The 22,135-nt window shown below is 40.1% G+C and overlaps 1 protein-coding gene across 8 annotated transcripts in view; it reads left to right on the top strand.

Annotated features, from left to right (window-relative positions):
* Positions 1–22,135, top strand: part of RUNX1T1 (RUNX1 partner transcriptional co-repressor 1) — a 153,493-nt gene that overhangs the window by 29,859 nt on the left and 101,499 nt on the right. The window contains exon 1 of one of the 8 annotated variants that reach the window (XM_070382941.1): positions 9,543–9,853. The exons of the other annotated variants lie outside the window; for them this stretch is intronic. Coding sequence (XP_070239042.1) covers positions 9,847–9,853 — 7 coding nt within the window. The 5' untranslated portion in view covers positions 9,543–9,846. Of the gene's footprint in view, positions 1–9,542; positions 9,854–22,135 lie in introns of those variants that run through there. 8 annotated transcript variants of the gene reach the window in all.

The following is a 22,135-nucleotide window of genomic DNA, read 5'->3' as shown; positions in this document are numbered from 1 at the left end:
TTTGTGAACTGGATTATCAAAATGACTGACTTCTTGGGGAGCTTTCTGAGGGTAAAGATTCCTACTTTAATCGGGTGCAAGCGAAGACACATGATTAGCGGGGTAGTATTCTTTTTGAATAACACATCTTGCTGAAGATGCCCCCGTTTTTACCTAGATTTGGCTTAGATGAATCTTGACGAAGTTCCTGCCATGAGGGCATTTTTTTTTTTTTTTCTTTTTAAAATTTGGAGGGTCCTGGCAGGGAACAGCACAAAGGTTTCTGCAGCACACAGAGGCTCCGAGCCTGGTGTGGCTGTTTTTGTGGAGAGGATGTGTTTCTGGGTCAGCTTTAGGAAGAGGTGCAGAAGGAAACGGACAGGGAGGAGGAGAGAGCTGCTGTGTTGATGCTCCGGGCGGTTCTCGCGGAAGTCGGTCTGCAGACCGGGGCGCCGGGGAGCCTCGGGGTCAGGCCCGCCCCCAGCACCCCGCTTCCTCGTTTAATTACCTGAAGAGCCAAACAGCCGGCCGGCGGGTGTGTGAACGCCCGGTATCTCCGCGGCCGCCTGGCGCTCCGACATCCTGCGCGGCCAGCCCTGTCTGTCCGCCAGCGTCAGGCTGGCTCCCGCCCCGGTTCCTTTGCTTTCTGGAGGCATTGTGTGGAAGAGGGTTTGGTCAGGAATTGGAGGTTCCTGCCAGTGCTGTGTCCCTCCTCTCTTTCTCTCTTTCTGGACCAAGCTGACAGACGTGCTGATCTTTTTTTTGTTTTTTAATGAGTTTAAAGATCTGTCTTTTTCATTTTAGACTCTGGCCTCGCCATGAAACACATATCTCTGTCAGCAGCCACAGACGTTAACCAGTGCAGGACTGGTCTCAGTTAATGGGTTCTTATTTTCCTAATTCTTGTTCTTTACTGTCCTTCCCATGTTGCCTTTTTGGGTCAGATTCACTGGTAGTTTGGTATGAAACTAGTAATTCAGAGGTTATTTTTACGAGGCCGTTTTGGAATCTTCATCTGTCCATGAGAACAGAATAGTCCATTTTTTAAACAAAAGTGACGGAACAGTGAAGATTGTTTTTTTTTTTTCCTTTTCCATGCAGTTTACATATGGCGACTTGGACATTTGCTGTGGGAAGGGCCACACCCTTTGATGTAGCTGGGGATGGTAAGAAATACTAGGTGGACAGAAATGTGTGGCCAATTTGAGAGTCCTATAGGGTGAAGACTCTGAGGAATGCTTGGAGATGGAACCATTTGGGAGATCCCTAGAGTGTAACAAGATGTTATCTTTCCATGAGAAAATCCAGCAGGTTCTTTATCCACAGTGTGGGCTGATGAAATGTGTGTGCTGTTGGGGGGCAGAGGGGGGGCGGGGCAAGGTGGTGGTGGTGGGATTTCCTGCAAAGGGAGGGGAAAGTGTGAATACATGTGCAGTGATTTGCTTTTTCCAACTACTTCACTAGGATTCTGTCATGCAAACTTCAGGGCATTTACCCTTCAGATGCACATGCGTGCATCGCATTAATGTTAATAGGAGTTGCAGCAGGTAAAGAGAGCTGTGTGGACCTTTGTGTTGTGCAGGAGCCCAGCTCCAGGAAATTGATTCCATTCTTTGCAAAGAATAAAGATATTGGGACTTTGCAGAGGAGAGTTTCGTAGGAACGATTTTCAAATCTTATTTTTCATATTATATTTATGGAAGCAATGTCAATATTTTATGTGTTTGTCTACCACTCCAGCAAAAAGTATATAATCATTTAAATAATTGGATTAGCCTGGTGCGTCTTGTGATGGAGCTGGCATCACCATGATCTATTATGCACTAGCATAAGTAGCTCTGCCATAAGTGTTATGTGTATCCTCAGGCATTGCATGTTTATTTATGTATCAGCCTGCTGCATTTCTTTCAGAGTCTTTCTCTTTCAACATCAGTATAAATATGAGAAAAGAAAACATGTAAATATAATTTAAGCCACAGTCAACATTCCTGACTGGTGTCCTCCTCCACTGACAAACTTCAGGTTCCCTCTTTCAGGCTTCAGCTTTCTAGAAGTTCTATCTACCTAGAGCTTTCTTATTATGCGAGTAAGGTTACTGCCAGTTACAGTATTAGGCCTTAGCAGCAGGGAGTGTATAACGTGAGAAAAACCTGGAGGACTTTGAAAAGTGTCTAGGGAAGAGTTGTGGCTTGCAGGTGGTGGCACCAGGAATTAAAGAGCAAAGTAGGAAGAAAGTGGCGTTGGTGCCTCGTGCTGAGTGTGCCCAGTAAATGTGGAGTGAAAACAGTAAGAAAAAAAGCAGATCCTTGAGAAAAGAGACTGAGAGGAAGTGAATTACTCCAGAAAGGAGAAGGGAAACGCCAAAATTTATTAGTAACCGTGGGCATGTGTTAATTTATCATCAGGAATCAAAATAGGACATTTTGGTATAACAGATAAAAAAAGCCACAGTATTCCAAAATTTTAGTAGTCTGGTGCCTGCAATTCAGAGTAATTTTAGTAAAAGTCAGAAGTGAAATTTCCATACAGAGTAAAAATTATTCGGTTGAGTTTTATAGGTTTTAACTACTGTTCGGTGTATTTCAGAATGTACAGAATTACATTCTATTCTGCTGCTTGGTCTTGTGAAGCAGGAGGAGAAGGGGGTTCATGACCACGAAACCCAGTAGGGTCAGAATGAAACAGTAATTTAAAAATTTATATTGTCATAAAAGCATATACACTGTGCTGGGTATTATTTGAACAAATAAAGCAGTTTTGGAATGAAAACTTTAATGGAATCAGTGGTAGTTAAACATCTTTTTTGTGTAAGTTTGAATTTGTTTATAAAGGTGGCAAATTAGTATGTACGGATAGATTTTACTAATTTTCAATGTGGAGAGAGAGAAATGGAGAGTTTGTTAGAAAAGTCCTGTGGCAGGGGGCAGGGGGGAGGGTGGAATATGATGAAAAGATTCTGGGATTTTTGTTTTTTTATTATTATTGCTGTGTATTTGCTCCACCTGGTGGATTTTGTTGAAAGTGTTTTAATCCGTCTTAATGAGAAGACTACCCTGCACACAATTTATAGTAAGACGAATCTTTTGTTTTATTTTTGTTGCTGTGAAAAATAGTTTAATTGCTATCAAGGTCAAAAACATTTCTATCTTTTGTTTAGCACTCTCTTTGTATTGAAAGTAATATTTATTGTTTATTCTGGTTCAAAAATGTAATACATGCTCGCTTTAGAAGATTTAGAAAATAGAGAAAAATTAAAAGAGGCACATGAACGTGATTTATAGTTTCATCACCCAGAACCGTTGCATTATTTTGAGAATAGATGTCTTCAGAAGAGGACCACTTTGCATTTACATTTAGTTAAAGATGTGTGGGATGTTAAACACTTACTTTGCCAAAGTGTGATTAATGATGATGATTATATTATTTTTGGACAAATGCTGCCTTTCGAATTCCTAAACTCTAAAAAAAACGATAAGTGTTTTGTAGGAATTGCATTTGCTGAGCTACATGTCTGCTGAAAGCAAAGGCCGTAGAGATAAAGGTACCCTGTGCATTCACAGGGCTGTCCATAGGGGTGATGGGTTCTGTGGTCTGTTTGGCTTACACAGATTGCTTTCTTTCGAAAACTTAAGGATTCAGTTGTGCTTTGATCATCTTATTGTTTTCCTTAGGTTATTCTTTTTTTCTTCTTTGGACTCCAAAAGCTCTGTAACAGAAGGTGAAGTTTTGAAAACAGTGTCTCCATATGCAAGGGATTTGGAGACCTTTTTATTGTCTTTAAAATTGTCATTCATAGTCCTCATTAGCATTTATTGTTGCAAGCGTACAAGCAGAAAATGTGAAATTGGTATGTCATGAATAGCCCCACAGAGCTCTGGAGCCCTCCGATTTTGCCTGCAGTGTGGTGTGGGCTGGGCTTCCAGGGAAAGCTGTCCAGATGGCTGCCTGCACAGAGCAGAGCCGCAGGTTTTTGTCTCTGCTGCTGGGAGGAGGGAAAGTTCATTGGAGCATACGCCATCACCCTTGCTTTTAACAAAACTAACTAGCCATTAGTCAGGATGGGGAGCTGGTGACATTGAAACAAAGGTTTTCCATATAGTGTTATAGTCCTTGTCAAATGGTAAGGGATGGGTATAGTTTGAGTGTCTTTTATATTATTTGAGTGATTTTTGTAGGGAAGAGACATACAAGGAAACTAAATGACAACTTATTGGCAAATTTTACATGTAAGTAGAGTGTGATTGTTTTTATAGGAAAATGCTTTTGTGTGAAGAGGCAGAGTTGATACAGCTAATACACAGCCTTGTGGCTTACTAAGGAAGTGTTTTACTTTAAAGTTTTAAAAATAATTTAACCCTTTGCTGGTGCCTGTGGATTAATCTGCACTTAATGATGCTGGGTTTGGAGCTTGCATTTAAATAATGCAACATGCAGACAATGCAAGTGTTAAAGCTTTTATCATTTCAGAATTATTTTGATAGTAGATATTGAAAATCAAAACTTGTTGGTGAAAAAGAACTTCAGTACATTGCAATATTTTAAAGACTCAGCAGTGTTAGAAACAGTTCACAGTAATTATGAATATAGATTTTATTTATTTGTGGCATGTGATATTTTATCTTAAACAGATTTCATTTTACAGAAATACACATACATGGTCCCTACATACTTAAATGTACTGGTACATGTCTTTTCGTTCATATGTAGAGGATATTATATTTCACCCAGAGTTGAGAATCAAAAATAGTGCCTAAAAAATTGTTGGAATGTTATAACTAACATTGTATTCTCTATACATTGAAGATGGTAAAAAAAAAAAAAAAAAAATTAGACATTGCAGCTTATCAGCTTAGGTCATCGCTATTGTTTAAAAGTATGTTATGATTGGAATCTTCAAATCACAGTTTAGAGCACATTAACTCACTCTAACTGATTGGAGATACAGAAATCAAAGGGTCCTGAGCCCTCTGGTTTGACATGTCACAGGTGAAGGCAAGGGGTCATGACTTCTAGCTCTTGACCTGCCACTTGCCCTGGTAGAGTTGGATTTCTTGACAGACCATACAGCATGTTCTCCATGAGACACTGTTTTGTATGGTACTTTGTCATCTAGTTGCAAAAGATCCAAGCAGTGAAGCCTTCCTGCTGCTGTGATATCTGGCATAATCACCTATTAAGACAAGCTTCCTCTATCCAGCATGTTTTCTTTTACTTGATTCCACCTTATTGCCCCACTTAGGCCCTCTTGGACAGCCCCAAATAACTCTTTGACCCCGTGATGTTTATATAACCTTCAAATTCTCAAGCTGGCCATCATGTCTCCTGTTGCTTTCTGTGATTTAGCAAAGTTCTTGCGAGCCCTTCTGTGGGCTGGCTGAGGGGAGATACAGGTGTTTGCCAGTCCTTTCCCCCAAAGGAAGTATCTGAGGGAAGTAGTGTGAATGTTTCTGGTTGTTTACAGCCAATATTTATATTAAGGAGTTTAAAAGTGGCAGATTTCCTCTTACCTTTATAAAACACTTCACTGAACTTTTTAACTTAATTTTTTTTTTTCTATCCCACTCATCTCTTTCTGGTTGGCTGCATCTGATGTTGTAACCTAACTATATAAACATAAAACTGTTTGTTTTCCTTACAGACAACGTATTATTGGATTTATCTTTGTCAGGAGACAACCTATTAGGGCCTTTATTTAATACAGTTTCACATGTCTTTCAGTGGCAGAAACAAATTAATGTACATTTTTATTAGGTGTTGTATCTATTTAATTGACTGTCAAAGTGATGAGAAGTTAGGAAATCATCCAAAAGAGAGGTCCATCTTAGCCCAACAGCTCACACATTAGGTAGGTTTGCCCTGTCAGTGGGATGCCTTTAGAAAACACTAATAGCTTCCAGCTGGGTGGAAAATCAAAACCTTTGGGGTCTGACAAAACTAGCAGATTTGAATTTGAAAGCAGAGCTAATGCCTCCATTTTATTTTTTACCACTCGCCCATAAAACATTATTTTCCAATATGTCAGCCTCATTTGGTGGCCAGTGGTCTGAAATTGAAAGTGGAACAAGCAAGCGGAGAGATCTGGACATTAGTGAGTCCGCCCTTTCAAGCTGGTGTGCCACTTTGTGGACGGGTCTCCCCTAAGAGCAGGGGGGTCTTAATGACCATTCATCAATGCTCGTTGGCTGATCACTGAGTGCCTTCCCATTCAGTTTATCAAGTCTTGCACATAAAAAGTCAGAATCAGCCTTCTTCAGCTTTGTTAAAGGCAACTAGGAGTAAAATGCTCCTTTTGAACCCATTTTGCCCTTGTTTTTTCACTTTGTTAATGCAGCCCTGCTTAAATGAGTGCTTTTATTGGGTCGGTTAGAATATCTGAAACTATTAATTCTCTTGTATTGAATAGCTGGTGGCAGACCAGAGCAGATGGGGTAGGAAAGTATTTGGTTGGGTGTATTGCTTTCAATTAGGATCAATGAGGTTTCAGCTCCTTTGAATTAACTCACTTAATACCCACTGTGTGAAGTCACAGTGTATCACAACAGCCTGCTCGAAGCAAGTGGAAAGTTGAGAAGACCTGTGGAAAAGCTTTAACTCAAACTCTCCCTTCCCCAGTGTAGAGAGCTTTCATTAACCGCAGACAGTGTCAGAAGATTCTTAGTCCCTGTTGGTAAGTTAGGTTTGAACTAAGGAGAAGTCTCTAAGATAGGGATGGTCTGTTTTGGAAACAAGTGAGAAACACCTTAGAGTAATAAAATGCTGTAACATCTTTCTAATGAGCTAAATATATTGTCAAAAATTTATGTATTATTTTGGTAGCCAGGCATTCAGTTGTTGACTAAAGTTACTGATTTGGAAGGTGATTTTCTTAGATGGCCCTCTTTAAAATAATTGCCCTGAAAATGCTCTGTGTTCTTAATTAAAAGACATGCGTTAACATGGCTCTTCTAAGGATGATACTTAGCGGTGAAGTCTTTCGTTTTGAATATATTTTAATTTTTAAAAATATGTTTCCTAGTGGCAATTCAAGACAGTGTTTGGCATCAGAGAAAACTTAGATATTCTTTTTTCCCCACTCATGTATATAAATGGATTCATCATGTTATTGATTATCTATTTTTGTTTTACAATTTGGATTCTAGAGATCTTGGCTCCTTGTACTCTTTCTTTTTTTTTAATTAAAGGGAAAATTATTTCTGTTTAAGTAAGTGTATAGAACTGTATATCCAGGCTTCCCCGTCCAGGGAGAACTGCCAAGTGAGGTTGGTGCTTTGCTTGCCTCCATGGATTAAAGGGTAAGAGGAGGAAACTGGTTCCTGGAGAAAATGCTGAACTAGCCTCAGGTGTGCGCACACTCTGTGAGGCCTGTTCTGCAATCAGACTTCTAGGTGAGAATCTCCAGGGATCCAGGTTTTGTTGACGTGGATCAATTTAAAGTGGCAATTACTGTAGTCAGATAACAGCTTAAAAAGCTTTTTTACACATAGAAAAGATACATAATCACATGGCATATGGAAGTTCAATTTTCTGAGCTGTGGTATAGGGACTTGCAGTGTACCGATATTAAGACCCAGTTTTTAAACCGGATATCATCCAGTTTTCTTCAAGTGTATTGCATTTCTGTCCTGTGATTTTCTGTTTTAGAAGTGATTCACCATGCATATTGATGAAAGTTGGGTTTCCCCACTGTGAAAATGTTCTCTTTCTAACTTAGGTATGGTATTAAAAAGAAAAAAATCAGTGCCATGTAGCATTGAGTGGCTTAAAAAAAATGCTCTCTTTAAGAATGAAAACCTACAGATTTAGAATGCTGAATTTCATAAAGGTCCTTACAGCAGGAGTTAATTGATTATCACACTCATGCCTGCTATAAAGCTTTCTGTCATAAGAATGTTTGAGATCAGTGCGTAACTGTTCTGAAATCCATTACACAGAACCTCATTACAAGTGACATCTAACTAAGATGAACAAAAAGATTGGCCTCATAAATAGAGTGCAATATACTATTAGTGACAGAATGGAGTAATCATTATGAATTGTAGTCTTTTTACAAGTTGTCTCTTGACAGTGATGGATTTTTGAGGGGTTCACTCGATGAAACGGCACTTCTTATTGGGGGGCTGTAGAAGTTCTTATTGATTGGCACTGTTTAGCAAAAATGATCTATTTTTAGTTTGTGCAGGGTATGTGTGTGCGTGCTTTGAAACAGGTTGTGTGCATTCTTGGCTAGAGGTATAGGAAGAGGGAGGAGGCAGAAGTCAAGAGTCACTGCCTCTGATTTCAGATGGGTTTGTTTTTATGCTTTCTTTGAGGCAGCAAGTAGGGGGAAAATCAATCTGATAAGGGCCAGAAGCATATGGAAAGGGTAGAATAGGCACAGGACGAGCTGAAGACTGTGAAGGCAGGGCAAGAGTTAAGGGGGATGCTCCTGGCTGTCTATTCATTGAGCTTGCGGGCTGGTCAGAGGCTCCTGAGTGGAGTTGTTTCTGTTTATACTGGATTGAACAGCCACTGGAAAGGTAAAGCCTGAGGGCTGTGTCTCATCATGTGCCGTGTTGTTAAAACAAACACACAGAAACCTAGGAAAGATGTGCCAGTGTTAAATGGAGGAAGAGTTTTAGAAGTGAACAGTATTTTCCTTCTGCCTGGCATTTTTGTGTGTGCAGAAAAGGCACGCAAGGCAGGCAGGCATATGTTTCTCCTATGAGGCAAGGATGTTTTACAAAGGACTAAAGAGGGACTGCTGAGAGGAAAATAGCCGGCTTTAGATAAAGCACTCTAACAAAGGCTCGTAGTTTTATATATCATGGTGTCCATTAAAGCTTAATAGGGAAGAGTCCATTGAACCTGGCTGGGTATGTGTTATTCATGGGAGGGATAAACATTTAAGAGCGTGCAAAAAAAATCAGAAAGCAGGAGGACATGATTGTTCAGCTTTTGAAAAGGCTTTACAGTGAAGATTTTGTTTTCATCTCCTATGGATCTCTATGCAAGGTAGAGGAGAGTAAGCTAAGCATGTTTGGAGCATATCAACGCAGGGATCCCAGGGGGTTAAAAGCACGCTGGTAAAATAAAGTGGTCTGCTTCTGCTCCTCCAATGTGTTCTATTTTACACACACTACTGAGAAGCTGACAAAGGGAATGCTTCTGAGACTTGTGTTCCGTCTGATAAACTGGCACAGTCTACAGGGTCTTGGAACAGGTTTTTTATGCTGCTTTGGATTTCCAGTTCAATAAACAAGCTTCGAGGTCCCTGCCTCCGTTTTTTTTCTTTTTTCTTAAATAAAGTGCCCAATGATGGGGGTTGTTAACCTATGAACGTGTAAGGGATAGCTCCCCTTGTGAGCCGTGGGAGGTGTGTGTGGGGGGGGGGGCGGGGGCGGGCAGGTCGCCTTTCTCTTCTTTCCGGCAAGATAAGGGTTAACTTGCAAGGGGCTGAGGAGGGTGGTGGTGGTGGTGGGGAATGAATTATTCAGCATTTAGCTTATCATTCTGCATTTTTACTTTCCTGTTCTTCGGTGCTCTGGAAGTTGCGGAGAGAGGGCCAGGGGGTAAGGGGAGGCCAGGGTGGCCCACACGTCCCTGTCATTGTTCTGCCTGGAGAGACGGGGCTGGGTTCAAGGCCACATGTGCTCCTGTCATCATCCACATTTCTGCTCCAAGTGCAATCCGGAGTGTCAGCTCTCCATCTGTCCCCGCCTGGCAGGCGCACGCGCCCAGCACCCCGCCTCGGGCTCCGGCGCCCCAGCCCCCCTGCCGGCCCCCCTCGCTCTGCCGGCCCCGATTCCGGGACGGGAGGCATGAGCCCCGAGCGCGCTTCCTCTTAGGAGAGAGAGAGAGCCACTCTCGGTGAGGACGCTGCATTCAGGAATGCCCGGTGAGTGAGCCCCGCTCCGCTTTCTCTCTGTGGTTTGTCAAAGGAAGCAGGCTTACTTTTCATTACTGCTCGGAAAATAACCTTCTGCCCTCAGCGGGCTGTATCTTAAGGTGGGCAGGCAGAGGCTGGGGCAGTGACCGAGGTGGATGGTGGCGTTAAAAAAGAGCCATTAGAATCTAGGTCCAGGGCTCCAAGGGTCCGTGGAAGCCTCGTCTTTAAGACATGGGAGGTGTGTTTTCAAGACTGAGGGCAAGTCCAGCCACGTTATCTGTTGGCCAGAGCAATTCACTCGAGGGATTTAGCTTCAAGTAAGGATGTTTTCTGCTGTGAATTTCGCAACTGTCATCTGTACCTTGTGTCCTGGACATTTCATCTGTGGTGGGAGCGTGCAGATTATGATGGAACCCTGGGATAAGGTCTCTTTCGAAAACTGTTTATGTCAGAGAAAGTGAAGGGAGCTTTAGGGACTACCGATTATTTCAGTCTTGTCCTAAATTACAGCGCTGAGATGTCATCAGGCAAATAATTGAAATCGGTTAATTAAAAATAGAAAGTCTGCTGAATTACTGATGCTGTTGTGGTCCTGGAAATTTAATGTATGTTAATTTCCTCTGAAAAATATTATTTTTGGAGCCCAGAGTGTTTCTGTGATCGTTGCCAGTGAAGGCTCTGCTTGAGAACAGAGAAGCTTGGTAGAAGCCTGTCGGGGCAAGGGTGTTTCTGTTATTCTCAGGAACGATCTGGACTGCCGTTTGCCTACTTTGAGTAGTAGATCTCAGATTAAAAAGACAAGGCAGAGAGAGATCCTCCAGCTGGCTGATTTGTGTGGGTTTTTTGGGCAGGACCGACAGAAGAGGCTGCGCTTGGTCACAGGGTTTGTACACCTCGCAGATGGTGTTTTGAAACAGTATCTGCCAGTTTTCTGCAACCACGGTTGTGTGTAGGTATCGCCAGTTGTTTGAAGAATGTTTTTCCCTTTAGGATGTGTCTTGTAAGTGCTCATCAGCGAGGATGCATTTGTGACCGAACTGCACCTTTTCATTAGTTCTGTGGACGAGGGATGTGTGCAGCTGAAATATGGGAAAAATCAATTTTAAAAAAGACAATGACTGAGGTCTCTGAAAGGTCATTTTAACTCTTTCAGCACTCATCTTGATTTATATGCACCAAGCAGCTGAAGATGTCATGTGCATGGAGTATGTGATATGGAAGCTGTGTGAAAAAGTGCTTGTGTTTTTTTATTTAGCCTGAGTACTGTATAGTTTCATCTGATTTTTATGTCATCAGTCAAATCTAACTTGTTTTTATGCTTTTAATAAATATGTGTTAAATGATCTGATCTGTCAGCATTTTGTAGAGTCTGTATTTTGTTTTGGTAAAACAGAACCACATAATAACCCAAAGCCATTTGTGAACGATGACAAGTGAAAGAGATTAGGTAGGACCCTTGCTATCCCATATTAATTACATGATTTTAAAGTATTCTTTGAAACATCCTTATTTAAAATGCATTGAACCATATTTAAGGTTTTAGAATCATTGATAAGTGTGTTTTAGTCATTAACATCTGACTGGTTCTGAAGCAGTAACCTGAAGTGTAGGCAGTGTTTCTCACTCTCTCTTGCTCATCAACTGTGTTAGAAAACCTTGTACTTGGATGCAGAGAACATATTAACAGCTGTGACTACGAGCTTGTGCCAGAATGGTGATACTTGAGCAGTTCTGACACTTGGTTATTTTTGACACCCATCTGCATTTTTTAACCACTACTATCAGACAGATTACTTCTTAATAATGTTTTTAGCATATTTTTGTCCATATATATGTACTTATATTAATGGGCATTTTTACCATCTGGGACAGATTTTTTACTTTTAAGTAAGACAATATGTGTACAAGATTAAAAGGACGTATTTCTGGTAATCTGGTATTGTCACTATCCTAAATATATATTAACATTTATCATCATCCTCATCACTGTTATCTTTCTTTCATAGGTCAGGTGTCAGAATTGGCTCCTGGTTGTCCAAACTTGGTGTAACAATTCTCAGATCTAGGACCTTTTTCATAAAAATGGGGGGATCCCTGGAAATAGATGTGTACAAACTGAATTTATTCAAAGATATACCAGTCTGTGGGGATGGGTAGGTAAAGTCTTAGTTTCAGGGCTTTATAACTTTGTCCATTTAAAAAAAAAAAAACAATGCACTTTAGCTATTGATAGCATGCTATTTCAAAAGGAACCAGGAAAAGTCGAAGAGAAGGCCATATGTGCTTTTAAAGAAATAGATGATACTATTTTTATGATTTAACTCAATATAAGGAAATATCATTTTACTGCCTGTCACTTACTAACAACCAGATCCTTGTGTTTAAGGGAAGAAAAATGTTTGCTTATGAGAAGGCTAGGAGACTCTGGGAATTACAGTATTTCAGGAGGAGATGGCTCTGAGCTTTCTGAAACATTTATATTTTTATCAATCTTGGTATAATATTATCAAAGAACATATGCTGACCTACAAAATACTTTCAGGACTGTTGCCTTAAAAGGACAATAAGTGAGCACAGTCTGTGTAGCCCAGAAATAGTGCTGTTCTTTCAGAAGATGGCTAGCATTAGGTCAGACCACCCTTTCTCAATGTTCTCAATGGTCCTGCTCTCCAGATGTGACTGGAACTTTTTTTAAGTTCAAGTTTCCAAAAAAAAAAAAAAGGTTTGTTTTCAAAATCTGGTTTTACTTAAGACAGCTCCATCCTGGAGTGCATTTCATAAATTGCCCACATATTTTTCTTAGCAGAGAACTTAACTGGCTGTAATTTTTAACACATGGCCACATCATGTGATATTTTCAAAACACTTACACATAGCTTTAAGAAGGTCCCTGCAGAAATGATCCATCCTCTCACAGCCGGCCCTTTTTTTTTTTTTTTTAACAGCATATCTGCATTTTCCATTTAGGAGAGCTATATATTATTAGCTTACATTTTTGGGTAGTAAAACAGTACATTGCTGATTGTAAAACATGGACTTTATTATCTGCTGAAAATTGATTTGGCATTTATAGCCACTGTGTACTAGACTGTTTTTCTGTTTTTAACATCAATGCTTGCAAGCGATGATTTGTGTAAGAAACAGAAATGAAATTGCCATGGACAGACAACTGCTAGTGTCCCTAGTCAGTGAACTTTTGGATAATGCACCTGGTTATTATTATTTTTTAATAGAGGCGTCTAAATGCTGTTGTACAAGAACAAGAAACACAGCAGTCCATGCACTGTCTCTGTTTTGCCTTGCGAGTTGATTTGCCATTGTTTTAGGCTAACTCTTTGCTGTAGTGCACAAGCCTCCTGCCAGCTATTAAAGACAGCTATATCAGCAGCAGATATCCAATTATAAATGTAGATTGTGCAGACATTACTTTTTCGTCGCAAGCATCTAGAAGTTGCAGCTTCTTTTCAAACCCTGGCACCAGTTCCCTTTTTCTTTTTAAATTATTTTCTGTTAATATTTCTGAACATTTGACCTTTTAACTTCTATGTATTTTAAAATAATATTTGGAAATTTTTACAAGGCATCTTCCTGCACAGCTAATAATAGTCTATTGAAAAAAAAAGATATTTTTTAGAATAAACATTTGCTTAGTAGGCATTATATCGTCCAGAAATGTTTATTAACTGTTTCATCACTACACTGATATTTGAGGTTTGCACAGGAGATGCTGTAAAAACCATATTCTGAACAGACTTTGGAATCATCAAAGGAACAAAATACATTTTAGAGCCGGAAGATTGATCTTGAAAGTGCCTTCAGTTTTCAGGTGTTGAAGCTGAGGCTCAGGTGCTTTTGTAAAGTAAGTGGATTCTCGCAGTTGCCTCTTTGTACCACGCTGCTTCTAAATCACACGTGCGTGTTCAGTCACATTGGCATCTTGGTGTCGGTCCTCCTCTGTTGGCTTTTCTGTTCTACCCTGGATTGCGCTTACCATGTGCTTTCTCCCCGTCTACTCCAGGGCTTCAGGTCCATGTGGGGGGAAACTCTGCAACAGTAATCACTTGACCTGTGGCAAAGGTGTGCCATCAAATGTACCTTATAGTTGTTTGGAAGTTAGAGAGCCTCAATACGGTTAATTTTTGAGCATTGAGCAGATCGAATGATCTTAGCAAGGTTGTGACGACTGAGGGCATTCAGGTAGTAGACTTCTGTGGGTTGCTGAAAAATGTACCAGGGCCAAATAACTATGGTTCAGTCTCTCCCCATGCCATGCCTTCAAGGAGTTTTGAGTTCTTATGCTCCAGGCAGAGAAGTAAACAGTAGTTGTGATATGGAATAGCAAGAGCTTAGAGACAGGTACAGGAGCCCAGAGGCAGGTAGTACCTGATGGGATTAGGAGCCAAGCACAGAGGGGGAAAGACATGTGGACCATGGGCTTATGGGCCTTGACTGTCTCCTGCTTCTCCAGATTGGATCTCTGTTAATGTTACTTAATTTTTAGTTTGCTGTTCTTATACTGAGGATAGGATACTGATTTTTGTTTACTAAGTTTTAATATCTGTGTGTGACAGTGGGTATGGCATTGCTCGAAAGCAGTTTCTTTGTGTACAATTGTGGTTCTTTGGTGGCTGATAGTATCTCGTGGAATACATCATTAACTTAAATGACTCATAACTTGAGAACAATAGGATTTCACACCTGACCAAGAAGCAGGTTTATCTGGCTGGCTTTCTCAAACAGCTGTTTGCATTAATTAATATTAATGTAAATGTACTTTCTGAGAATGTCTAGCTTAATTATGTTTTTCAACCCATAGAGTTCCAATCAAAGGAAACAGGAAATCCTCTTAATCTCACAGGGAGTGTATAACTGCCATCTCTGAACAGAGTAAATCTCTGATAGTATAGTAAGCCTTTTATTGAAAGCCTGTACATGCCGGGCCCCAAGGCTAGGCACCTTGTATACTTACTAATTCTCACAGTTCTGCAAAGGGTTTCTGTGACCATGACGTCTATTAATATTGGAAACCCGAAGAGCAGGTAAATTAAGCATTTTCCCCGAGGACACATAGATGTCATTAAATGGCAGAGAAGGGATTCTCTCTGGTCTGTCAGCTGATATTTTATTCCTTTTTTAAAACTTTTCTTTGTTTATTTTCGGCTGTGCTAGGTCGGCCTTGCTGCACGCTTGCAGTTGCAGTGCGCGGCCTTCTCGTGGAGGTGGCGGCTTTTGTTGCAGAGCATGGCCTCTAGGGCTTGCAGGCTTCAGGAGTTGTGGCCCACGGACTCAGCAGTTGTGACTTGCAGGCTCTCGGGCTTAGTTACCTCGTGGCATGTGAAATCTTCCTGGACCAGAAATTGAACGCATGTCCCTTGCGTTGGCAGGCGGGTTTTTCATCACTGGAACACCAGGGAAGCCCTTGTTTTCTGTTTTTTTAAAGGAAGGGTGAGTGTGTTGTGTTTGGTGAGAGGATGTTTTGTAATGGAAGCTAGATGGAAATGTTTGAAGAGGGATGTTTGAATTTGGAGTAGAGTAGCAGAGAAGGTGGAGTTCTCGGTGCTGGAAACTGAAAATGGAAAAGCATTAGCCTCAGTTGTCAAGAGTGATCTTGGGTAAAACAGGTTAGGAGAGTAGTTATTTCTCTGTGTATTTCTATGCTTGAGAGAATGCAATGGGGAGTAATAGGTGCCAGGGGACTAATGTCTGTGTTTTGAAAAGTCTAATAGAAATTGTAAATTTACTCCCTGATGAAGCCGTGTAGGTTAACTAAGATATCACCTTTCTAGGCTTTTGACATGAGGTAATTCTGGCTAACTTTTGTTGATCAGAACCTCAGATGGAGTATTTTCTGTGTTTTGGACGCTAGTAGGAAAATGGAAATCAAATGATGTGTTCAACATATGGGCAGACAAAATTGTTGAATATTGTGTGGTTAAAATTTGTCATGAAAGTCACTCAGTTGTGTCCGACTCTTTGCCGCCCCATGGACTGTATAGTCCATGAAATTCTCCAGGGTGGGATACTGGAGTGGGTAGCTTTTCCGTTCTCCAGGGGATCTTCCCAACCCAGGGATCGAACTCAGGTCTCCCGCACTGCAGGCGGACTCTTTACCAGCTGAGCCACAAGGGAAAAATATCAGATCTCTTGGTCATGAGGCTGCTGGGTACCCATGTTCTGCCCCAGGAGGTTCTAGGCAGGCAGACTGTTAGCAGAAAATGAGCACATTGTAGGAAAGCACGTTAACTTTTTTCACCATGCCCCCCTCTCCTTCTAAAAAAAAAAACCAGTGATTTAAAAATTGTGGGCGGTTTTCCCTAGAAGATTTTACTTCTGTTTTCCACATTTCTCTTTTAAGGGCTGAGTGATAAGTGCAGTCTGTAAAAAGTCTCACTTTATTAGAGGGATTCTTTTAATTCTGTGTGGTTTATTAACATCATACCGTGTACTTTGATGCTCACGCAAGAAAGTAAATTTGAAAGTACCGATGAGAACATGATGCTGTAAAGAGTTTGGCCTTAAGAGCTATGTAATTAGATAGGCAGAAATGCTCTTTAGGAAGAAGGGATGTTAGAGGGTGTCTTTATCATGTGTTTATGGCTTTAACAAGAGTCTTAAAGAGTTTGACAAAATAAACAGACCATTCTTAATAATCAGGGATGATTTTGATGGGGTGCTAAGTTATTTAGAACTTTGGTAAAGACAATTGCACTTCTGAGCATATCATTCCTTTACATTTGAACTTTGCATGATTAAAACTTCCCTGCCTTCCTCTGGACTTGTTTGGTTTAATGATGCTCGAGTTATTGGGAGGAAAATGCATAATAAAATTTGAGGGTCCTGTGGTAACAATTTATATATTCTTTCATTTGAAATGCTTAACATGTGTCCCGACAAAGATATGACTGGAACAAAGAAAGGCCTTGATTCTGACACTTTCCTTGTGAAATAGGCATTGTTTCCTCTTTATAATGTTTCTGTCTGAACCTGCGTACTCGCATTTATGGCAACATCTCATTTGAAAGGTCTGTTAATACTTATTTTTTTCTTTCTTTCTACTCTAGTATAGTTGTGTGAGACAGCCTAAAGACAGGAAAATATTAAGGAATCAAAATGAAGATTTTTTTTTTTGTCCATAGAAAGCACTTTATTTTCTTCCAGTCTTTCTGCAGTGTTCTTAATCATTGGTTTATAGAATATAGAATAATAGAAACCAAAGGTAAAACCTCACTTGTTAATTACCCAAGCATTCTCTTGTATACCAGTATTTGCTCGTGTGTGCTGTGCTTAGTCACTCAGTCATATTCAACTCTTTGAGACCCCATGGACTGTAGCCCTCCCAGGCTCCTCAGTCCATGTGGATTCTCCAGGCAAGAATATCAGAGTTGCCATGCTCCCCTCCAGGGCATCATCCCAACCCAGGGATCGAACCCAGGTCTCCCGCATTGCTGGCTGATTCTTTAGCATCTCAGCCACCAGGGAAGCTTGCTGGTTATGAAATATCAAAAAAAAAAAAAAAGGTATATATAGATGTGATCAAGGTTTCACAGATTTTTCAAGTTTTTGTACAATTTAGGAGTCTTCCTAAAGAACTTTTCTGGAAAAAAAAAAGTTATTTAACTATTTGCTACATGGAGGAATATCTTTCTGGGTGTTTCCCCCCCCCCTCCCCCGCCCTCCTTTGGTACCAACTTTTAGCACATCTTATTACCTTTTTTTTTTTTTTTCCGTTTTTAATGCACTCCTTTCAGAGTCTGGAGAACTAGTTAAAATCTCTGAATCTGCTACTTATTCCCTGTTGTTTTGGGCAAGTAACATAATTTCCCAGGTGAAGAATGTCTTTCTACTTATTTTTCATTTTTATCTACATTTTACTCATACATTCTGGGGATAAAGCCTTTGGTACTTTGGTACATTTTGCTTCATATGTTCTGTGGGTAAAGCATATCAGTGTGATGTTCATACACCTTTTCCTAAAACTTCTTGGAGAATCAAACCATTTTGTAGTGTTTCCCAGAGAGCAGAAGGGTGTCTCTTTAAGCCCCAAAGTTGCTTCTGTTTACTTGTTTAAAATTTCTATGCCTGTTGGTCAATTATTTTGAGTGGCCCTGGTCTTTTAGCTTTCAGCTGTGTTCTTTATCTGTTTGTGCTGGACGTGCTGTATCTTTTGCTTTATGACTTGAGTTTATATTATAAACAATTAATATGTTGTGTTTATGAGGCCAGAGAGCACAGGACATGGGGAATGTCCATGGCTGAGTGTGAGTCAGACTTCTTCCACTTCGTGGTATCACCAGCAACAAGCAAGTCGTTTCACTCTCTGTCTGAGCGTCACTTTCCTTGTCTGAGAAGCAAGGATTCTGCTTTGCTGACTTTCGTTTTGCAGTATGGTGGTAGTGATTATGATCGTGTGCTGTGTCTCCTTGAAAAGCAGAGTACAGAACTTTTACATATAAGCGGTAATGATTAAAGTCAGTGATACTCTCTGGACTTAAAACATAGGGGAGAGTTTTTCAGTCACACAGAAGGACTCTAGGGTGTTGTGCTTGTGAGTTTTGTCTATAGTTGGTAGAATTTTCTCTCCCTTCTGCCTACCCTCTCTCTGTTCCTGTGCCCACAAGTCCACCCATTCCAGTAACTGGCTAGCTTGAAAACCATATAACCAAACTTAGAATGGTGAAGTGAATGCTTAGGTGAAAATGTGGAAAGCCCATCTTGTTCTGTTTTGTGTTCCCCCAGATGTTAACTAGTGGCAGTTTTAATTTGTGGAGTCATTTTAGGTGTCTCTGAGACTTTTCTTCCTGACTGATTTTCATTTCTCTTAGCAGGAGACATTGCTCAGAGAGCTGAATTCTAACCTTTTATGTATTCCAGGATACAGACTCTTCACTGTTTAAAATAATAGACATCTTAAGTGTCATCAGCTCTTCTTGATAAAGCTGCCATTTGCTTTAAGATCTTGATTTCATAGTTCTAAAAATTCCATTCCAGGCTACCCATGAGGTAGGAGACAGAGAGTAAGGAATCAGCAAATGTTTGCTTAATGAATAAGTGAGGATGAGAGGTGGACTGGGATTCACAGGGATCTTAAAGGAAAGAAAGAATGCACAAAGCATGTTAAATATGGGGGGGAGGAAATTAAGTAAATCTTATAAAAATTTTTGGTAAATGGTATTTAATAATCAATAAGGCATTTTCTTTGAACTATGGAAAGATAATTAATTTTTTTTGGCCATATATAACTTTCTTGGCAGCTAGCTGCATATTAGTTAAAATTGCATGTGTTATAAATCTGATAATTTATCATGATCATATTTACTAAAAGTATGATACAATATATAGCACTTAAGCACTCTCTGACATAATTACTGAAATTAGAAACAAAGTCCAGGGCTTTTGACAGTTGTAAATTTGGGGAAATTAGTGCTTCCTCTACCTGGGTACTTGCCTGCAGTTTGGGAGGATGGGTGTAAGCCGTCAGGGATCCAGCAGACATAATGAGTAGGATTCTGTGAGCTGAGTTGCTCAGTTGCGACCCCATGAATTGCAGCTCACCAGGCTTCTTTGTCCATGGAATTTTCAGGCAAGAATACAGGAGTGTGGGTTGTCATTTCCTACTCCAGGGGATCTTCTCGATCCTGGGAGGCCTAACAAAAGACAAATATTAAGAAATATTTTCACCTTTTCGGTTGCACGGTAAATTCTATCAGCAGTTTGTTCTGCCAATAATCTCAGATGAGTAGTGGTTGAATAGTCTGATAAGATTTATCATAAAGACTCCAGAGAGATTACTAAAATAATTCATGCAGTGCTTGATACATAATTTTTTAAAAAACATATAACTTCTATAATAGTGGAGCTTTCTTTAAATATCTTTGCCCTCTTATATTTGTTTCTAAATATACATTGAATCCTTTGAAAGGGATAGGAGGGCAGGTTTGAGTCTCAGATACTATCACTTTGGAAGAATATTCTTGCTAATTTAACACATATTTTATGCCTCTGAATTTGTGCCTTTAAAAATTTATAGAAGATCATTGTAGCTTATCCACTGAGTGCCTGTTTTTACACGGATATTGCTGATACTCTGCATGGATTACAGACTTTCCAGGGGTCTTTGGGGCACTTTGAAAATGTGGTATAGAATGATGTAATGAAGTGGTTCTTAAAGTGGGTTTCATGGACCAGCAATATCATTATCACCCAGGAACTTATTGGGAATACCCATTTTCTGTCCCTCTGCAAACTTAATCAGGAACTCTGAGGTAGCCCAGCAATCTGTTTGAACAAGCTCTCAGAGGATTCTGAAGCATATTCAAATTAGACATTTGTAAATCATAACTTTTTGTCTTCTTGGATAGTCCAGAGAAAATACCCATTTGTTTTTTATCATGAAAGTCCCAATGAATGGAAATCAAGGTAATTTATTTGTTTTAAATGATGTACTTTAAAAACAACGCCCAAGAAATAACAAAGAACGTATTTGTTCAGAGCCTTGGGTTTCTAATAGAGTATTTGGATGCCCACACATTACACCTGAATTGAATGAGATAGTTAAAAGAGAAGGTGTGTTTCAAGCCAATTCTGGGATGTTTATTCGTTCTGATAGTTACTTGTAAAGACATGCATCTATTTCATTGCACTCAGGTACCATTTGTGATGCCCTTGCCTTGTTTTGAGGCCAGCTTCTGATCGTTCAGAATTTTGTGAGTTTAGCTTGGTCATCTTTAGAGACTATTTAGGCAGACCTCAATTTCACAATAATATTAGTCATCTAGAAAGTTTAGATATGTCACAGCATTTTATTTTTCTGTGTTGAATGTAAATAAGGGGTCCGTGGGGTTATGAACGTTCCATCAGTAGTGCCTGGAAAGGATTTGTTTCTTGCATCTCCTGTATCTGCTGCTGTTCTCTTTTCTGCATGGTGTGCCTTCAGTAAGTGCAGTCTGACACGCTTCGTGGCCTTTGCCTCCTGTGATAAAATAGATTGAAATGATTCCTGACACCATCTGGTGAAGAGGAGCAGCCCTGGAGGACTGTGCTTTGAGAGAAAGTAACTGAATGCTAAGAAATGTGGAAGTCTAGGGACACTGGCAAAGGATTTTTTTTTTTTTTTTTTTAAAGAGCATGAACATTAATACATCTTCTTGAGGTTTGATGGGACATGTACTGCCTACTGTCCCATCTGGTGCTTATGATAGCATGGCATATTAGCATGCTGCAAGTTCATAATGTATTCAGGGGGAGGAAACATCCCTTGCATACCAATTGAGGTATCCTCTCTTCAGAACTGTTTTTGAATTTCAATGATGTTTATATCTTCCAAGCCGTGACTTAACCGAGCATTTCTGCGCGAAGGAATAACATGAGTGAGTGAGGGAGAGAGAGAGAGGGTTTGTGTTCATGGTCTCTCCTATTCCCTCATTAATTTATCTTCCTCCCTTTTTTCTTGATGAAATTATAAGTAGTTATTAATATTAGGTTTTATGACTTTTAATCCTTTCTGTTTTGAAACCACATAATATTTCATTATTATTTCACTTATGGCACTTAAAGCAGTTGCCTTGTGAAATTGGGTAGCTGTCCCCTTGTAGACGGAACACTTTCAAGGGTCAGGCCTGTGTATAATTATGGATGTGTCTCCATGGCACCTAGAGTTTGGTCATTCACTTAAAAAATATCTACTGAGCTCACACTGTGGGTGTGACACTGTTGTAGGTACTGAGTAAGACTAGTGGGTCTTTCCTCTTGGAGCCTTTGTATTTTAGTTGGTAAGAGGCAAACAGTCAACAAAGAAACAGATAACATCTCCAAGATAATGTCGCTTCACTATCTCATTCAATTTAGCTGTAATGTGTGGGCATCCAAATATGCTATTAGGAACCAAGACTCTGATCCAAGGCATTGTTTATCATTTCTTGAGTATTATTTTTAAAGTACATCATTTAAAACAAACAAATTACCTTGATTTCCATTCACTGGGACCTTCATGATAAAACAAATGGGCATTTTCTCTGGACTACACAAGGAGACAAAAAGTTATGGATGGAAGTGAAAGTCGCTCAGTCGTGTCCGACTCTTTGCGACCCCATAGTCTATACAGTCCATGGAATTCTCCAGGCCAGAGTACTGGAGTTGGTAGCCTTTCCCTTTTCCAGGGTATCTTCCCAACCCAGGGATAGAACTCAGGTCTTCTGCATTGCAGGCAGATTCTTTACCAGCTGAGCCACAAGGGAAGCCCAAGAATACTGGAGTGGGTAGCCTATCCCTTCTCCAGTGGATCTTCCTGACCCA

This window comes from Bos mutus, chromosome 14, assembly GCF_027580195.1.
Source record: "Bos mutus isolate GX-2022 chromosome 14, NWIPB_WYAK_1.1, whole genome shotgun sequence".
NCBI classification, from domain to species: domain Eukaryota; kingdom Metazoa; phylum Chordata; class Mammalia; order Artiodactyla; family Bovidae; genus Bos; species Bos mutus.
The sequence above is the reverse complement of the archived record's forward strand: the minus strand, read 5'-3'. Positions and strand labels throughout refer to the sequence as shown.